The sequence below is a fragment of the Fistularia commersonii genome, chromosome 25 (assembly GCF_037954325.1).
Source record: "Fistularia commersonii isolate RoL2024-O1a breed Wild chromosome 25, RoL_Fcom_v1.0, whole genome shotgun sequence".
NCBI classification, from domain to species: domain Eukaryota; kingdom Metazoa; phylum Chordata; class Actinopteri; order Syngnathiformes; family Fistulariidae; genus Fistularia; species Fistularia commersonii.
Genome location: NC_141308.1, coordinates 9463926 through 9483421, shown reverse-complemented (window position 1 = coordinate 9483421; position 19496 = coordinate 9463926). Strand labels below are relative to the sequence as shown.

Here is a 19496-nt window from a genome sequence, read left to right as displayed (position 1 = left end):
TCCCAATTCATTGATCCAATCATTCACACCAAGTATGAATTCTATACCAATCTTTGGCGGGCCGGATTAAAAAGACCAACGGGCCAGATGTGGCCCGCGGGCCGGAGTTTGCCCACCCGTGATATATAATATAGATCTAATGAATTACTGAACAAAATTGTGCAAATTGCACCAATGGTAAGATACTGTGAAGTAAGCTGCAGTCTGCATTTATGTAATGAATATATCATGTCCTCTGGGTTTTGCAGGTGGAATCTGCAACCTGAAGGGACCCACTAGAAGGCCGGGTTTAAGATGTAGGACTGATCTGTGAGGATTATTTGGGCTGTTTTTAAGATTTGACTGTCATGAGAGGTCTGAGGGGGTTCATTATTTTAGAGCAGACCAATGCGGCACATCCAAGACGATGTTGAGCGATGAAATGGACACAGCAGTATGGCGGTGAGGATTGTCTCCGCCAGCTGCCTCTGCCTGTTGTAGAACATGACGACCACGTCCTTAGTCTTGCTCATGTTCTGCTTCAGGCAGGAGGCTTCCCAGCCTGTTGGCTTCCACGCTCCAGAGGTTGTTCTATGGGAATTTCCTCTTTTCAACACCCTCCCATTTCATCTAGCACTCCTGTTTGTCCTGCGCTGAAACCCTGGAACGTCTGGCTGCTTCCTCCTGTCGTCCCATCTCCTCCACCGCCATTGTTTGACGTTCAGTTTAACCGTGTTACTGTTACAAGGCCGAAGCCTCTTCTGCCTTGCTGGACGTGGCCCACTATGTCCCGATGGAGGGACGTAGATACAGCCTTTTTCAGAGCTGTGGCTGGGGTTCACTTCTTCCCTGTTGCTGAATCAGAGCGACGCCTCTCACCACGGGAGTCCTGAGTGACAAGTCCAGCTTCACATCAGCGCATTTCAACTCCCCGATCAGACTGGGAAGAGACAGTGTTCCGTCACTGTCGAGTCCAAAGCAGCTGAGGCATTTTGGGAGTCGAGCCACTCCCTAACGTAAGTGCTCACTAGCCTCTCCAGTCGATTGGCAAGACCTCATACATGGTCGGCGGCCACACCAGTCTGGGTGACAGCCCAAACTAATCGCATCTTTTCTAGGAGTGCGGTGTCGTCCGTTCACCAACTTCTGCCGGAGTTGTTCCTGTTGCTGGGTATTATTGAGACCTGAGTCGTACCACCGTCCGAGGCTTTTCATGGGCTTCCCCTGGATTGTTGGAATTGGTTCACCGTTGATGTGGAACCGCTCAGCTGAAGGCTAAATTCACCTCAAATTTAAATTTGCTCTTCTCCAGCTTAAAAAAAAGGGGAAACAGTTCTATTATAATGAGTGACAACAGCAACAAGCACAAAGCAGATTCTTCCATCTGTGTGTGTGTGTGTATGTGTGTGTGTGTGCGTGTGTGTGTGTCGAGGTGGGCAGGTTCCAAGACACCAATTTAGACCGACTCTCGGTCACAAATGAGAGTGTGAGAGATTTTCAGGAATTGTTCTCCCCAGCTCTGAGTGGAGAGGATTTGTGGTGAAAAGAAACATCTTTTTAAAATTGTTCCCTTCATTGCATTCAAAGAAATGCAAGAAGCAATTCAGTGACACGTTCTTTTGGATGGCAATTATTACCGTGGCCGGTATCTAAAACCTTCAAGAGTTTCAATTAAACTACACCCAGTCCTTGTAAAGAGAAAATTTCCACATGCCTTTGCACTTCAAATGTATTAACTGAAAAAGAGAGGCGCCACCCTCCCGCAGGAGACAGGCCGGCCTCCACAGAACTCCACAGTCACCGTGTTTGTTACAGCCTGAATTTGAAGACTTAGAAGTAAACTCTGCACTGTCCTCTAGTGGAAGAGGTCCTTAACAACCACGACAACATAAAACGCCCGCGGGAGGCGCGCGGGCAGTGACTTTGGACAACCGTGTCAAAATGAAGACGAGTAATCCTTCACGCAACTTCGTGTTTATATTCTTATTTTCATCTTAATATGATTTTTTTTATTTGAAATAAAATTGTCAACAGTTGAGATGAGATGAGAGATGAGATGTGCTTTAATGATCCCATGTTTGGGAAAATGTTTCACTTTTTTGGGGGGTTTTTAGATTATTTTATCATATAATGGTGTAACAGCCTCTGCTGAGGGGGGAGAAAAAAACAAAAAAAAACACATTGCCAGGGGCGAATGTTCACATCTGCACAGCTCAAAGTATCTAGTGAGATGAAAATAAAATGAATGCTGAAATAGATCTGTATCTGACAATTTTCTGCCAGGATTGATGTGCCAAGTGGGTGTTGTAAATATTCTAGTCCACTTAAATCCTCCTTATAGTTGTTCATGTGGTAATTATATGAAGTCTGAAAAAGTGAGGTCATGGACGTGGATAAGCTTTCGAAATACGGAGCTTAAAGGACGTATTATGCATTTCTTTTAGATATTTTATAGATTTTCCTGTATGAGATTCAGAATTATCATCAGCCGTGATTACAGCACTTTGAGCCTAACATCCATTAATCAGGCTGGCGATGCCTGATTAAAAAAAATAATCTGCACCATCGCCGACATGGGGGATGTGAATGCTCGATGTAAAAAGAGTTTATCGGCGGTTCTAGATGCTTCAAGCTATAGTGCCGGCAGTTACAGGCGGTCCTTGGATTTTCTTTCCTTTTAAAAAGACCTGATTTATCAGAACAGCGACCGCTTGAGCGCATGTTTAATAACGAAGGGCATTCAAGCAGCCCCCTCCTGTGCAACCGCTGCTCTTCGCAAATGATGCATGAACAGACCGAGAGACATCTTGTTTCCCAAAGACAACCAAAGGAGGAGAATTCCAATCTCTCTGTCCTACAGTGATAATGAAGACTATTTGGATTCTGTTACCAATCAGGGGAAGAAATTAGATCCCCTGGAAGAGTTGCAGTCCTTATTTCCTCTATTGTAAGTCACTTTGGATAAAAGCGTCTGCCAAATGTAATGTAATGTAATGTAATGTAATGTAAAAAAAGAGTTTTTTCATTCCATTTCAGTTAAATCTTTAGACAGGATTCAGAGATTTTGCCTAGTTGTGCCACTTTCCGGACAAAAAGAAAAAACATTTGACCGTGAGTGTAATTACTGAATACGTTGTTCTCAGGCCTTGAGAGAATTTAACGTCACAAGATTTGTGTGAAGTCAGCCAGAACAGGGACCTGCAGAGAGCTTACACATTAGATGGGGGAGGAGGCGTTGGATTAGTTATTCCACGGATTAGTATTATTTTTAAATTTCACCCTGGTTGAAAAAAAATGACACCAAGTTTACTGCGCTGTTATTCACTTTTTTCTTGCTCTAATTTGCACCTATCTTCCTGCCTACATGTCAATTCTTGCCAATTTATGCACAACTTTTTCTCCCAAGTGTTATGGAAATACTTCAATTGGAAACAAAGAAGTAAAAATGCAAAATGTGCTTTAAACTAGTCAAGAATCGCCAAGTAAGACAAGCCTTTAACTCGACAGATGATGAAAAAAAAGATACTTGTTTGTTTTTTGAACTTGTGAAGTAAATACAAGGCAGAAGACAAATTTCTTAGGTTCATACTTTCATAATCCTTTACTAAAAATGCATTATTCGCATCTAATCTTTAATTTATAAGGGTATTTTCTAAAACAGACAGAAAGGAGAAAAATAAGACAGATGTTTGTGCTACAAGTGTGCTCCTTTTGTCCCAATTTCTAGACCATATTGACACTCAGATAAATGATCTGTTTGTGAAAATGGACAAGATAAGATAAGATAAGATAAGATAAGATAAGATAAGATAAGATAAGATAAGATAAGATAAGATAAGATAAGATAAGATAAGATAAGATAAGATAAGATAAGATAAGAACAACTTTATTAATCCCGAGGGAAATTGTTGTGCCAGAGTTACAGAAAATATAACAGTAATAAATAATAAAAAGAAAAGGCAGAATTAGAAATTAGATAAACTATAAACTATAAAGTGTCTCAGTGAAACTATAAAGTGTCTTAGTAAACAAGTGATAAAACTATAAGTGTCTTAGTAACAAAAATGCAGTGTTATATCCTCCTACAAATCTATAGGCACTTGTAAAAGTGCACCACCACACACCCACACACACACTCACAAACACATACATGTAGGTCAGCCCACGGTCCATATTTCCGTGGTACTGTGAGCCCTGAAGCACGCACGTGTCTATGAAAACCCATGCCATGATGTTGATTTTGTACCGTTGCAAATATTAGAGGTGTAGATTTGTAAAGTTAGACGCCCGGAAAGGATAAGCAGGTTTTCCACTCTATGCCTTCACACTCAAGCGGCTCGACACTGTGATTTTTTATTGGTTTGCCATTTCATGGCTGACTTGCTTTTGTTTCCAAACCCTTTTGTTTTTCAAAAACACTTTCAATATCTGGCATTGGGACAGCTTGCGTCAGAACCGGCCCCCTATCACAGATCAACTCTTGGATTCAATAAGCTTTTAATTTGTTTGAAAAAGTTCTCAAAGGCAGTCTTTATAAGATTTTTAACACCTCAGGTTTGACAAACTTACCTGAATTAATTGATTACAAGGAAGGTTGTCATTGCTATGGCTTATGCAATGTACATGGACAAATAAACACTCCCCAAGCCATGGGCGCCTTGATTTAATGACAGCATTCTGAGTTTATTTATATATTTGGATTTTTCAGGAACTGAATCAATATGCATTAAAAAGGCTATTTACATTTTATAGCTCTCCACGTTATAAACATCACCCCGCTAAACTTTAGTTGGTCTCCAGTGAGATGATTATCAAGAGAATAACGATCAGCACCAATTGATTAAGGGTGCATTTTGGGTGAAATGTTTTAAAAACCTGTAGAAAGTATTTTTTGGAATGATTTGTTTTCATTTTAAAATTTCTTTTGAATAAATACGAGTAGCAGAGTACATGTGTTCATACTTGTATTCTCACAAAACACAATTTTTCTCATTCTTTGTTCTAACATTTACAAGTAAAATTTGAAATAAGTCACATACAACATGTGATGGTACCTTAGAAAATACATGTACCACAATTTAGTGGAAGTAAATTCTAGTTTGTGAAATTGAAATCATACTATGCTATATATATATATATATATATATATATATATATAGGGTTAGGGTTAGGGTTTATATATATATATATATATATATATATATATATGCTGAAAAAAATAAAGGGAGCGCTTGAACAACACACTGTAACTCCAAATCAATCACACTTCTGTGACATCAAATTGTCCACTTAGGAAGCAACACTGATTCATTTTGACTTGTTTTAAGAACATTATATCAAAGTTGGATCAGCTTGTAGTGTGCTTTTCCACTTTACTTTCAAGTGTGACTCCAAATCCAGACCTCAATGGGTTAATAGATTTGATTTCCATTGATAATTTTTGGGTGGTTTTACTGTCAGCATATTCAATTATGTAAAGAACAAAGTATTTAATGAGAATATTTCAATTATTCAGATCTATGATGCGTTATTTTAGTGTTCCCTTTATTTTTTTCGTGCATTTATATGTATATATATATATATATATATATATATATATATATATATATATGATTTTTTTAATCAAAAAATGATTTTAAAAACATGACCAGTGCCATATATATATATATATATATATATATATATATATAGATAGATAGATAGATAGAGAGAGAGAGAGAGAGAGAGAGAGAGAGAGACAATGGAGAAAATAATACTTGAGATCAGTTTCCCAACCGTCACATCACCTAAACGTACATATAAATCAATTCTGAGTAACAAAAGCAAGGACACTTGAAAGATCTGAAAAAGGACTGACATTCTATGATACTGAGCACAGTGTGTTTGTAATTCCTACATTTTTGCAGCTCTTTTGATTCTGTATAAATGCATTGCTGAACTATATTAGCTTTACAGACAAAACTCTTCAGACAAAAGCAAAAAATAATATTGATATTTAATGACCAAAATGCATTGATGGATGGATGGATGCAATGATCCATATTCAGAATGCTATGCATTTGGTGTTTGCTATCATACAGACTGATTTGTTTGGAGAAAATTACTCTTTTAACACAGGCTTTGGAAATATATGATAATTGCTTAAAAAAGCATTAAACAGCACAGTGGTCTATAAGACAAGAGCAAAATGATTGTTGAATTTAATAGCACACATTGATATCCTTTGTCCTTTCAAGCAGTAGCTTCAGTATTTGGGACTCCACTGCGGTCAAGGAAGCAAGGACACTTCTGTAATGATCTGTGACACCCACATTCTAAACTTTTGTTTTCTTTCATTTTGACAGATGCGAAGATTCATAGAAACTCAAACCAGTTTCTGGATGCTTTGTTTGCCAAATAACTGAAGTCCTTCCCCCGAGCTTTTGCTTCTAGTTCTGGTTGGAACCCATAATAAGTTATTTGAAATATGTGTAATCCTTGTCTTCACGTTATTCACAGATGTGAATTTGTGTCCTTGTTTCTTACAGAAAAACTTTTAGTGCTTGTTGAGTGTGTTTTCAATTGTCATTGCTTGAAAACAACTCCCAGGCTTCAGCAAACGCTTTTTTTTTTTGTTGATATCACACTCAATATCAGTGATAAAAGGTTACTTTCTCTAAAATATTTGACCATTCTCTAAACATTTATTCAAAACACATTGCTTTATTTCCACCTTCCATTGGGTTTACTTGGCTCTGCTTGCTTCGTTACCTGTTTTGTTGCTGAAACCAACTTTGCTTGCAGGTGGAATGCAATGATATATCCTTGCAATGATATTACTCTTTACTATTTTTGTTTTCTTGCCACTTGCTAGCCTGCGTATGTCCAGCTATGCCCCAGCACCCTCTTTAATTTAATACTTTAACTCCACGGAAAGCCTTTAGTTTCAAATCTTTGTTTGTGATAAAAACGCCTCCTCCTTTTAGCTTCTCTATCTGAAACAGTTCCAAGTGAGATCAAAACAACCCGGCGCTGAGCGTTTCATCCGCATAGAAGTGTCTGTATTTTCACATTTCCAGACTGCTGTTGAATGATCACAAGAACTCAGGTCTCGGTAGAAAGTAAACACATTTCAGGAAATGAAAATGTTTCGTCACATCGCTGAGATCGCTTTCAAATTCCTTAACTCCCTGAGTAAACCGGTTTGGATGTTTTTACACGTCTGCAGCCGTTCCAAGGTTGAGCTGCCGTCTTTCCTGGATGTCCAGGATCTTGACTGTCACGCTCAGCGGTTTTTGTTCTATTATAAACCCTCTATTATAAAGATATTCACGATTTGTCTTTGGCTTCCAGGAATAACATTGTGATCATTGTCCCCTAGTGAGAAATGGATTTCCTTCCACACCTTCTCGGTGACTCCTACATGGCGACGAAAAGAGGTGACGAAAAGAGACGTGCGACGGTAAGTCAAGGCATGGGATGTCACTGGTTCCATTGTGAGCCCTTGTCTCATCTTTAATAACTTTTTTTCCACCACCAAATACATCTCAGTGGTTATCGTCCCCCCCTTTTTATTTTTACCGCCGTCCCCCAGCCACTAAAGTCTAATCCCATTCATCACGGTGATCTTTACCTTCTCGGCGTGTCCGATTTTAAAGAGCATCTAGATGATTCAAGGGGGACTTTCCACTCTAACGCCGGTGACCGTAGCAGTGAAGCATCTCTGGAAGAGACGCTCCGGATCTGGCTGGTTCTCCGAGTGCAGCTTTCTGCTCAGAAAGTGCTTCCTGAATCCCTTCGGACCAGACGGACAGGTTCTGGTATTACTGGACTCTTCGCTGGAATCTCCTGCTGAGAAGAGCACGGACAAGAAGTCCCCTATCAGATTTACCAGCAGCTCAGTTAATGAATCACGCCAAGTATAAAGTCGGTCTCATTTTTGAGAGCACACATGTTGGGGTTAGGGGGTTCACACACACACACACAGACAGAGGAAGAACTAACCTGGCGCTCTCAGGGGTAGGCCGTTGTCAAGACGACTAGGTTTGGTGGCGATGAAGAGGTAGCAGAGGACACAAACAGTGATGAGGAAGGCAAGAAGGACCACGGCTGCGATAGACAGACCAACGAGAGCGCCGATACTGCGTGGCGAGACGAGGAGAAGATAAGAAAAGAGAGGATCAGAGAACAAACTCAAAGCTCAAGAGTGAGATTCAAAAAGGGGATGAGATGGGATTTTGTGTTAAAGTAGATACGGTGGGGGGTCATTTTTCAAACACTTGTGATGAAGAAATGAGCTGAAAAAGGAAATTGAAAAAGATGCCTGAAGAACAAATAAGAAGACCTTAAAGAATTAGAATCAGCTCATGAAAATCAAAAGTTGAATGTGTTTGTTAAAACATATATCACTAGATTTAAACAGTTATCTCACAGACTAACATAAATCTGTTTTTTTTTCTGGGAAAAAATGAATGGGATCCTTCTCTTCCATTACCTCAGCCACCACATGTATCCATACTCATAGGGGAAAAAGCTGTTGGGGTCGTCGCAGCAGTACTTCATGTCATTAAATCCACAACAATAGACAGCGGAGGCTGCGTTCCCCGGTTTCGGACAGGAGAACGGATCCACGGACGCACCGTCAGCGCTGTAGTATCCGCTGCAGTCCGCGCTCATGCCGCTGCGGGATGGATGGAGACGCGCCGTGGGATGGGGTGCGGAAAACGCGTAAAAATCCAGTGGACGGGGACAGAAGTGAAACCCGGGGTCCTCGGGGAGTGTGTGTGTGTGTTTGTGTGTGTGTGTTTGTGTGTGGGTGTGTGTGGGTGGGTGTGCGTGAGAATGTTGGGGGTGTGTTTGGTGGTGTGGAAGGTTGTTTTCATCAGCATCCCTCCACCCATTTCGCCCCGAATGAATATGCGGGGAAACTTTGAACCTGAATAATCTCTCTTTCTCTCTCTCTCTCCTCTAAACATAAATCCACCTGCTCTTTTTGTGCATTATTTTCAATGGCGCCAGGTGGGAGTGGGTATCTTTTTCCCAAAAGTAACGGCAAAGACATATATTTATTCGTTTTTCCTTCTAAACAAATAATTTACTATAAATGTCAATTTAGACTTATCTCTATTTTTCCACCGGCCAAAGGCTGCATTTCTGCTGATTAGTTATGAGGATGGTAGAGCTGAACAAATTTCAATGTTGACTTTTTCTTATTTAAGTAGAAATATGAAACTCATAACTTCATAAGTGACAGGTTCGGGAAAAACATATGAATTATTTATTTCCATGCAGACTTTTTCTTTGCGACATGTATTTTGTAAAAATTTGTTTGTGTCAGAATGAAAAAGAAAATCACCTTGACAGAATTTTGAGTCAATTCCCATCAAGAGCTTAAATGGTTGTGAATACTGAAACTCAGCATTTATAAATGATCATCAACCAAAGCCTGGGTGAATTGAGCGAGACTCTCTTATAAAAAGACAGGAAGCTGCATTGAAGCAGTCCAATTTTTGCCTGCTTTCACCGCATCACCATAAGTCAATGTCTTTTTGCATTCAATTTTCCTAACATGCGAGTGCGTCTTTTCTCTTTTGTCAAATAATCATTCAAATGTCTCATGAATATTAACATGCGCCAGGGTCTTTGCTGTTTAAAAACGACAGGGAATATCAGCTTAGTTTTCTTTTCACCGCATCAGCACAGAAATAAACCCATAGTGAGTTCTTTTTAATACAGTCAACCCAGCCAGGAGCGAATGCATAATTTAATAGCACGCCATAAAGTAGGAAACATTCAGTAAATTCAATATGTATTTTGCTGTGAAACAAAATGAAATGGCAGTTTATCAACGTAGGCAACAATAACTTCATTTCAGGTAAAATATGAAAATACAAGAATATATAAAGGGTAACATGGTTGCGCGGCAGTTAATCCATGGTTTCCCCCATGTCTGAGTGGATAATCTCCAGGTTCTCTGACATTCTCTCATAGTCCAAAAACGTGCACAGATGAATTGAAGTTTATTGAAATTGAAATCATGGAGGATTTTAATGCATACTAGCCGTGCCTTACTGGTTGTGCGGTACTTTACATGCTTACATAACGGGAGTCTTGTTTGCTTCGGACCACAAGCCCTCAAAGGGGCCATTTCACCTGATCTGACAGCTGCCAAATCAAATTTCAACCATCTTCGTTCAGTTTAGGGGTTAAGCCATGAAGCGAACAGGTCACGGTAGTTCATGGTAACAATCACATGAGGGAGGCTATGCAAATGTTTGTGTAGGTGTTGGTATAAATGTATTTCTGCTCCGGTCATTTCCCCTGGGTGGCGCCAGGGGGCGATAGTGTTTATTTGCGCTGTGGCCGTATCGCCCGTCTTCCTCTCCTGTGTGTTAATAAAGTACTTTCCGCTTTGGCAACACCACATCAACATGACCATGGATAAGTTCAATGCATGTATTCAAGCACACTCACGTGGAGGGCATAACAGTTTGCATGTGTTTACAAGGCTCAGTTGTTAGAAGGAACTTGAGTGTGAAATGTATGCATCCCCAGACATTTCAGGAATAAAAGAGGTGGCTGACTGTAGAACCTGCTTGCTATCAGAGAATTAATTCAGGAGCAAGACATTTGACAGCCATCGGTGCAGCAAAGACGCAAAGGACAATTTGGATGGCAGCGGTTTCAGCTTTGGCCACCATGAATGCAAGGCTGAACACAATTCTTTAAGCCAAGAGGGGGGCAGGGCAGCCAGAAGCCCCCCTAAAAATTTGTGGAACAAGTGACACATCTGGACTTGGACACCGGCCACCAGGAAGAAACGAACAATCTACATCCACATATAATGAAATGGCTGTGGCTCCGATGTACCCAACAGCCCAATGCTTTTCTCCTCACAGCCATCTTTGTGAGGCGTCTGGGCCGATGGATAAAACTTTACCAAACATCCATCCGTCTATACATCCATCATCTGCTGCTTATCCTGCACTCAGGGCCGCAGGGGGATGCCGGAGGCTATCCAAGCTGTCGTCAGACTGTGGGAGGAAACTCAAGAACCTGAAGGGACCGTACCAGACATTTAATCAGAATTGTTTGTGGATGGTACCACCTTGTGAAAGTTATCTTTTGGAAAAACACATGCAGGGTGTACAGATAGGAACCTGAAAAGGCAAAAACAATTCAATTTGAAAAAAAAAAAGTCCCTCCAGAGACGTATTAAACAAGATTTCCACTGACTTTCACTGTGTATTTCCTGTGGTGCACAATTTCTGCGCTTTGTGGAAACAAAAGGAATCCCTTATGACCTCAGGTCAAGCCACTGTCCGCCGCACACTTGTAGTCAATGAAGACAAATGTGATTTGTACACAAAAGGTTCAGATGCTGGAAAACGTAGCAGGAAAACGCCAGCTCAGAACTGTCCTACTTAAAGGTTTCAAGGAGTCTCTTTCCCACGGATATCAGGGGCATATTCATAATTGTGAATGTTGCATTAAACTATACTTGCTTTTCCTCGTGACCTGAAAAATGGTTTGCGCCTGTTAGAATTGATATCAGTCACAATTCTAACACAGGTGTTTTATTTTTCCTCTCATTATTGTGTCCTGATAAATGGCCAATAAAAATATCCTTCTAATATCCGATAAATAAATCTTTTTTTTTTTTTATTTTCATGTAAAATAGAAGCGTTTGAAAATCAAAATATTAAGGTGAAAAAGTTAAATCCGATTCTCCCGTGCCTCATACAGTCAAAGGAGAATTGTGTAATGGTGGATATCAGATAGACCTACATGTCTTTAAAGGGTCACCGCTGTAATATTCAGACAACGCCAGTAAACTCAAGTGACGTTAATATTTGCACGTACTTCTCGCATTATGAGGCTGGTGGAGGCGTATACTAGACGTGTTGTCTTGTGCGGGAGAACTTCGGTAAGTTCCCGCTGCGATAAAGCAACAATAAAGCAACAATAAAGCAGCATGTCGTGACGCGCAATGTTATTATTCTTAGCATTCTATATAAACATCACACATAAATATCACAGACGCTAGTTTCATAAAGGATGCTCAGTCGCCAAGACACGTACAAACACACCACACATTTTAAAACACTTAGGAGTGCAAGAAGCAATTGAAATTTCCACATCATTTACATGATGTGGAAAGAGGTTATTAGTCCATATATATTTACTGAAATAAATGGCGTTGTATTTTGATGATGGATGACAGATTAAATGAATCGTTAAAACATTAATTTTGAGCCCGATGAACTTGAAATTAAATTTATCTAAGTGGAATAGACTGTAGCGTGAGTAATTGCAAACACCGGGGAATCATTCCCTCCACAGCAATATAGGCTGTCTCAAACAGAATGATGGGGATGTGCATTTCATGAAAAGAGCGAAATTTTGGATTGGGCTTGTAATGAGATGCTACCATGGGGCAAAATTCTTATTAGTGTCTTGTCTTTGATTCTGTCTTCCCTATTTACTGTTTATTCATATTTTGTATCATTTGCACTTGTGTTAAACCTTCAGTCTGACTGGATGTGTGAGTACTTGCTGTTCAATTCAAAAACCCGCTCACTTGGATTTTTGCTTTTCAATTGCCGTTATGGTTCAAAGGTGTAATTTGTCCACAAATTCTTGTCAAAATCTTGTTATGGCAACTGGACTTGAATTTCTTCACTTGAAGAAAACGTTTCAGCACTCATCCGAGAGGCTTCTTCAGGACTAATTACCTGTGAGGAGTTTGCGAATATAACCGCCACGGTTTTGGCCGAGTCAACGTTATGGCGGTTTGTTATGTAAATGAAATACTTGATTGGCAGAAACTGGGTCAAGAAAATGTGGAGACTTTCCAACATTCCCTTGTTATAGGACCTGAAAAATACTGCCAAGGTTTTGTATGATTGCACACTAGTTCTGCTAAGATGCGACACCTCCTTCTTGATCCAGTCTGAATTATCGTTATCCGCTCTTTTTGTTAGGAAGGACCACTGACTGCAGCTGAAACACCACTCATTACCAGTTTAGATGTTTTGTAAAACCTTATTTGAGTTATATAAAAAATCTTTTCAGATCATTTGTTCATGTGATCCTCTTGCCTGTGAAATAGTATGGATGCATGTTGGAAACATGTTAGTTTTCAGCTTATTGGTCGAAAGCATGAGATTTATACAGCCCATCTGCAGGGAGCACTTTGGTGGTATGGATTCCAATTATCTGCAAGATGGTAAAACGTGTGAGATTTTAATGTGACAGCCAGGAACGGTGAACACATCCTTAGGTGCTGGGACTGCAAATTTAAAGTATCATCTATATTATCTCCGTCGAGACCTAATCGTGCTGCACATCAGGGGAAATAAACGTGCAGATTCCATGAATCACTACAATGCCACGTGTGAAAAGCGTTATAAGTAACAAATGAAGTCAGTGATCTATTAAAACATATAAATAAAGGTTTTGTTGCTAGAATAAGATTTATGATACACTTGCTCTCCAGAAACATTTATCTTGCCACAATGTTTTATCAGGGAAAAACATATCAACTTTCTTTCTAAAACTACATATAATATAAAGAACAAAAAAAAAACAATATATGAAAAATATGACAAAGAAATTAAAGAAAGGCCTTGTGCACAGCATAGGCATAGAAATAGCAGGAGCCCAATAGGGGATAGCAAAAAAGGAAATGACAAAGAGTGAGGTTTCCTGGGCGTTATATAAATATAATATAGCTATAAATATTGCACAAATAATAGTAGTAGGTAGAGTTGAAGGTAGTGCAGAACAGGGATGGAGGTGGTTGGAGATTGCAAAAAAAAGTGTGTTTCGGGAGCAGCATCGATCGGTAGCCAATGGAATAAAAGATCTGCAGTAGCGTTCCTTCTTGCAGCAAGGATGCAACAATTCTGAAACCAGCAGAGAAAATGTAAAAAAATAAGTTGGTGCGAATAAACATAATTCCACAGTGTTAATTACTTCATTCATCTGATATTTTTATCTCAGTCTCAAAATGAAAACATTCTTGTTGGAAGTCACTTTGGCATCAGCTGCTTTATTGCTATTTTAGACAACAGTACAGTTAACTTGAACTGAATTCAAACAAAGTGACAAGCTTTTCTTAGCTTTGTTATTAAGAGATTTAATAGAATAAGAAACAAGTCGAGGGGTTTCAATTTATCATTTTCCTCTGTCATCTCTCTTCTGATCTGAATTTCTTGCTTTTTGCATGCAAATGTGTCAGTTTGGTACTTTATACACCCACATTTTTGCAAAAATTCTTCATTTTTAAACATTTCATCTATCCCACATCTGCGCAACCACAGCACAAATGCAGGTACATAAATATGAACATAAAATACATTTCAAAAAGGGATCAGATCCCCATCACCCAGTCCTTTGGCCTTAGATTCATTATGGCTGATGATGATGGGATCAGCTGCTCCTCTGCAGCCCCACAGGCAGAAATCACATTCACTCTTACTCTCATTTTAACATGCCATGCACCAAATCTGCAAAATTTTCCATGATATGATACACAGTGGAGTATGCTGCGGCTCACAGTCGATGACCCGGTGATGTTGAACATGTCTGACCATCTAAATGAACGACGAGCGCACCAGGCCTGACTTCTCGTCTTAATCCCAGATTATCTCTGCCAGTCCAATCCAGAAACAGGGAAAAATTGGCAGAGGGAAGGGGATTATTTAATAGTGGTTTGGAATGTAGAGGAATGTGATGGTTAAAACACACCTATCTCTTTATCAACATTACTCACATGCTCGCAAACAAGAAGGCACATTATGCAGCCATGCAAACAGGAATATTAGAACTGTTTCTGATGCAGAGTCAATGTTTGCTTGAACGTCTCATCACTTGTTCATTCATGGATGTATCAGAGAGAGCCAAGTAATCACAGTGGTGACAAGATCTCTGACATCCTGCTCACACTCGGCCTCTCTTTGTCCCCTTCCTTGATCCATCTTTACACAGCTATTTGTTCATTTCAATCACGGCGCAAACCCACATGATTGATAATGCCCGCCTCACGCTGCATAGCTACCTTCCCGCTCTCTGATTACCAGGTCAAATTCCCTCCACATGCATTCTCTTAGATTTCTCATTAAATGCGCAATGGTCAAACTTTCTTGGATAAGAACTGCCCGGACCTGCAGATTTGTGCTGTACAACATTCAGAAAATCAGACCCTACCTGACCCAACAGTCGGCACAGCTATTGGTTCAGGCCATGGTCATCTCCCGCCTGGACTACTGCAATTCCCTCCTAGCTGGACTACCTGCTTGTGCAATAAAACCACTGCAGATGGTACAGAATGCTGCAGCACCGTTGGTATTCACTCAACCCAAAAGGGCTCATGTTACACCTCTGTTCATCCAGTTGCACCGGCTACCAGTAGCTGCCAGGATCAAGCACAAGGCCCTGACCCTGGCATTCAAAACCACCTCAGGAACAGGTCCAGCATATCTGACCGAAATGATAAGACCTTATGTTCCCGGCAGAGAGCTGCGTTCCTCTAATTCAAACCTATTAGCAGTACCTTTTGCTCGCTCTAAGCGATGTCAGGAAAAACTGTTCTCAGTTCTACTACCTCAGTGGTGGAACAAACTCCCAGAAGCAACAAGACTAGCAACATCTCTCTCAACCTTCAAGAAACAGGTAAAAACATTTCTCTTTCAGGACTTTTTACTGCGCTGATGCCCCAGATCAGGTTGGCAGCAAGTTAGGCTATGCAGTGTGTTTGTGTGTGTGTGTATGTTTGTGTGTCTCTGTCCAAAAAAAAAAAAAAATCCCTCACTAACCCAAGCTTACTGTTCTGTATATTTCCTGTGCATCGTGTATTTGCAAGTGTATTTGCAGTCCATATGTCCTCTATTGTAAGTCGCTTTGGATAAAAGCGTCTGCCAAATGCAATATGATGTAAAGACAAAATAATGAATTATGTGAAACCACAATAGCACAAAATATATCAAAATGTATTAGCCTGTCATCAACAAGGCATCAGACCACAAATCATGTATAGCATTCCATTATGTTCCTAGTATAAGGGGAATCATTTTTGTTTTAAGAAGTGCCAGAACTTCTGTTGAAAATATCCAGACACAGCAATTAGTGATCATATCTCAGAAAATTGAAAATTTATTCTAACGTCAGTCAGCCTTTACCAAGAAGAGGTTGAAAGATGTATTCTTTAATAGTGACATTGAGAAAATGTAGATTTTTTTTTTTATCCTCTAATCTACTTCACTACCAATCCAAGACAATGTGAAAATGGGAATCCCTTGACCGAAAAAGATGTCTTTGAAACCACAAGCCGTCGAGTTAATGTATAATAGTAAGAACAGAGGGTTAAATCTCGGGAGATTTATTAAAATGCTCTTTACTGACAGAGTGGATTCTGCAGTCGGGGTCAGACGTTATTGGAGTTCACATCTTGGGCCACAGGTGACAGCACATCCCGGAGCCTGTTCTGGGATTACACGACATCCTAACAGCAGCTGTGACATCTGGGATTACAATTAGAGTTATATTATACCTCATTTGAAAGCTTGTTATCTCAATACAAGAGAGCCTTTGGTTTCAAATGTGTCACACATGGGGCACGACTCTTAATGGAAATGGAATAAGCAGGTTTTACTTTTTGTATATACTTTAATCATGACAATGAAGGGCTGACAACTGAGTGCACAAGAGTTCACTAAAGCAATTTCATGTTTTTTCTTTCCCCGTTTCCCCTTCTAGTTTTCTACACATCCTATTTTGCTTTTTTCTGTATCCTACTTTCCTTTATGCGTATTGTTTTCAAATATTTATCAAAGAGCAGAAACTGTGTTTGTGTTTTCAACCAATTCATATTTGAATTTGATTCATCTTGAGCACCTTTTTGAGATTTTTAAAAGCCTTTACAAATAACCCCAGGAGATTGCATAAAACCCGAATATATTTGAACCCAATATCTAAAGCGCTGAGAATTTGCTCCAAGAACATTTCCTTCAAATACTCAGAAGACTAGAATATCAATACACCACGAAAAGGTCACACAGTGACAACTTCATTCAGAGCAATCCTGAGCTTTTTGGTTTATTTGCTAATTTACATTTGAGAAAATTTACAATTGAGAAAAAAAAAATAACCACAATATTTGCTTGTCTTACGAGTCAGTTCACCAGTCATTACATTACATTAATTACATTACAGTCATTTGGCAGACGCTTTTATCCAGAGCGACTTACAAAAAGTCCAATTCAGAATGAACGACAGTCTTCAAACACCAAAAATAGCTTTCTGAGATGATTCTTAAGGCACTAGACCACATGTGTCAAACTCAGGCCCACGGGCCAAATTTGGCCTGCAGTGTAATTACAATTGGCCCATAAGATCATATCAAATGTGCATTAAAGCTGGCCGACTGCGTGTACCCCAAATACTACAAATCCCACAATGCGTTGCTGGTATGTTGCCATGCAACCCGCAAACGCTCCTTTTTTCTGTTGACAGTCATTAACAAACATGCTACAGTCACATCAGGTAAATTGATTTCACCCTCCACAAAAATGGCCAAACGAAAGATGTAAAACAGGAGCTTTCAAGACAGGTGGGAAGCAGATTATCTGTTCACGAATATAAAGGACAGACCTGTTTGTCTCGTGTGCAGAGCTAGCGCAGCTGTAACGAAAGACTATAACATAAGAAGATACTATGAAACAAAGCATTATGAGAATTACAAGGTCCTGGACGTAAAGCAGAAGCCGCAGAAGGTATAGTATTGAGCTATGCTTGTTCTGTTTTTAAGCAAAACTTGCTTGGGTTCATTGTTATATCTGGAGGAAGTTTTTTTTTTAATTATCATTGATGGCCCCCGACTTTGCCCCAGTTTTGAATTTTGGCCCACTTTGTATTTGAGTTCGACCCCCCTGCACTAGACCATTACTTCCATTTAACTTTTTTGGAGATACCCTATTAAGAACCTTAAATATGTCTCTGTTATTGAAGAGATTTCAATAAAACATTGATTTTCAATAAAATTGTCATTCATTAATTTATCGCAGGGTACAGTACTCTCTGTTTTCCCCTTCACCCTCTCCATATCAGACTATAATTAAAACACAGCTGCCACCTCCAGAAATTTCGAGACAGCACAGCCATCGTTGGACATGTATCACAGGGGAACCGGGTTGACGTCACCATTTTTGTCGCTTAGTGACGACATGCAGATCAACACCAGTGAGACAAAGGAGATGATGAATAGCATCCGAAAGAGAGCACCCAAAGACGCACATCATGTCTGGACATCGTGGATATCTTGAAGGAAGACAGTGACCTTGGTAAGTTGTTTCATCCGTCTGAGGAGACTGGATGACCTTTTACGACACTGTGGTGGCATTTGTACTGCTCTATGCAGTGGTCTGCCGAGGCTGTGGAAGCTCTGAAATGGACAGGAAATAACTGAATACGCTTGTTAGATAATCTGGCTCGTTCCTGGACTGCCCCCTGGACTCCAGAGCACCTTCAGCTGAGACCACTGAGGAGCACCACAGAACGACAGAGAAGGTCATTCTTACCTGTGGCCATCAAACTTTATAACTCCTCCTCTTTCTGCAAGAAGGAAACCTGACAGCAATGAAATCAATATCACGCTTCAAGTGAATGGATGTAATGTTGTAGCCGTTTCTAATGAACTCACTGTCTTGAAACTTGTCATGTTGTTTCACGTGAACATTACAAAGGGGTCTATCCTTAACCCTCATATTATGTTAAGGGTCAATTGGAATTGGGTCCAATTGACCCTTAACATAATATGAGGGTTAAGGAGGGCCCAACAAAAAAACATACCCTCGAGAGTCTTTGTACTCTCCTGCAGACTACTCTGCACTCTGGGAGACCTGTACCTTTCGGGGCCGCAAAATAAACTTCCAATGACCATCCTGGCCATTCTTTGTCATTCACCGACTTTCCTAAAGAAGCATCTAAAATATTTTCAAATATTTTCATTGAGTTGGTAGGTGAGAGGAGGATGTTAGCCAAGCAGCTCCTTCGGTAAAAGACTGCCGCATCCATGTTGCAAGAAGGAACGCTACCACAGGTCCTTCATTTCAGCTGCCGCAAACTGTCTAACGCCACAAACGCCACCAATACAGAAACATTTCTTTGAATGTAGCACGGTGTTGATGTTGCTGACAGCCGTCACAACATCTTCCTCTATCTACCAATACCATCACTCACATCTGTGCAATATTTATATCTATAATTCTGCAGGACACCTTACCTATTACAATCTCATTTTTACTACTAACATCATGTTCACTGTTCACCTGCTATTCTATAACCAATTTCCTGCATAAGGCATTTCCTGCATAAGGCATTTCTTCTGCTGAGAGTAAGGAACATTTTGTCTTCAGTTAAAAAAGAATGCTCCCAACCCCCAACTCTGAGATCAGAAATTATTAGAAAAGAATTTTTATAACCACAAAAATGGTTTTGTGTTTTCTCCAAACCAATACTAAGAATGAGCAGAACTGGCT

The 19496-nt window shown here is 40.0% G+C and overlaps 1 protein-coding gene across 3 annotated transcripts; it reads right to left on the bottom strand.

The window, feature by feature from the left end:
* Positions 1-5681: 5681 nt before the first annotated feature.
* LOC147219187 (protein shisa-like-2B) lies at positions 5682-8774 on the bottom strand. Of its 3 annotated transcripts, XM_086172809.1 has the most exons (4): positions 8453-8774; positions 7963-8099; positions 7592-7809; positions 5682-7377 (listed from the first exon to the last, which is right to left on the bottom strand). In XM_086172809.1, exons 1-3 carry the CDS (start codon positions 8632-8634, stop codon positions 7631-7633), a joined length of 498 nt encoding a protein of 165 aa, XP_086028935.1. In that variant the 5' UTR covers positions 8635-8774; the 3' UTR covers positions 5682-7377; positions 7592-7630. The 3 variants fall into 3 exon arrangements, with proteins under 3 accessions (XP_086028935.1, XP_086028934.1, XP_086028937.1); XM_086172808.1 differs by having other exon boundaries at positions 5682-7809; XM_086172811.1 differs by having other exon boundaries at positions 5682-7806.
* Between the last annotated feature and the right edge of the window lie 10722 nt (positions 8775-19496).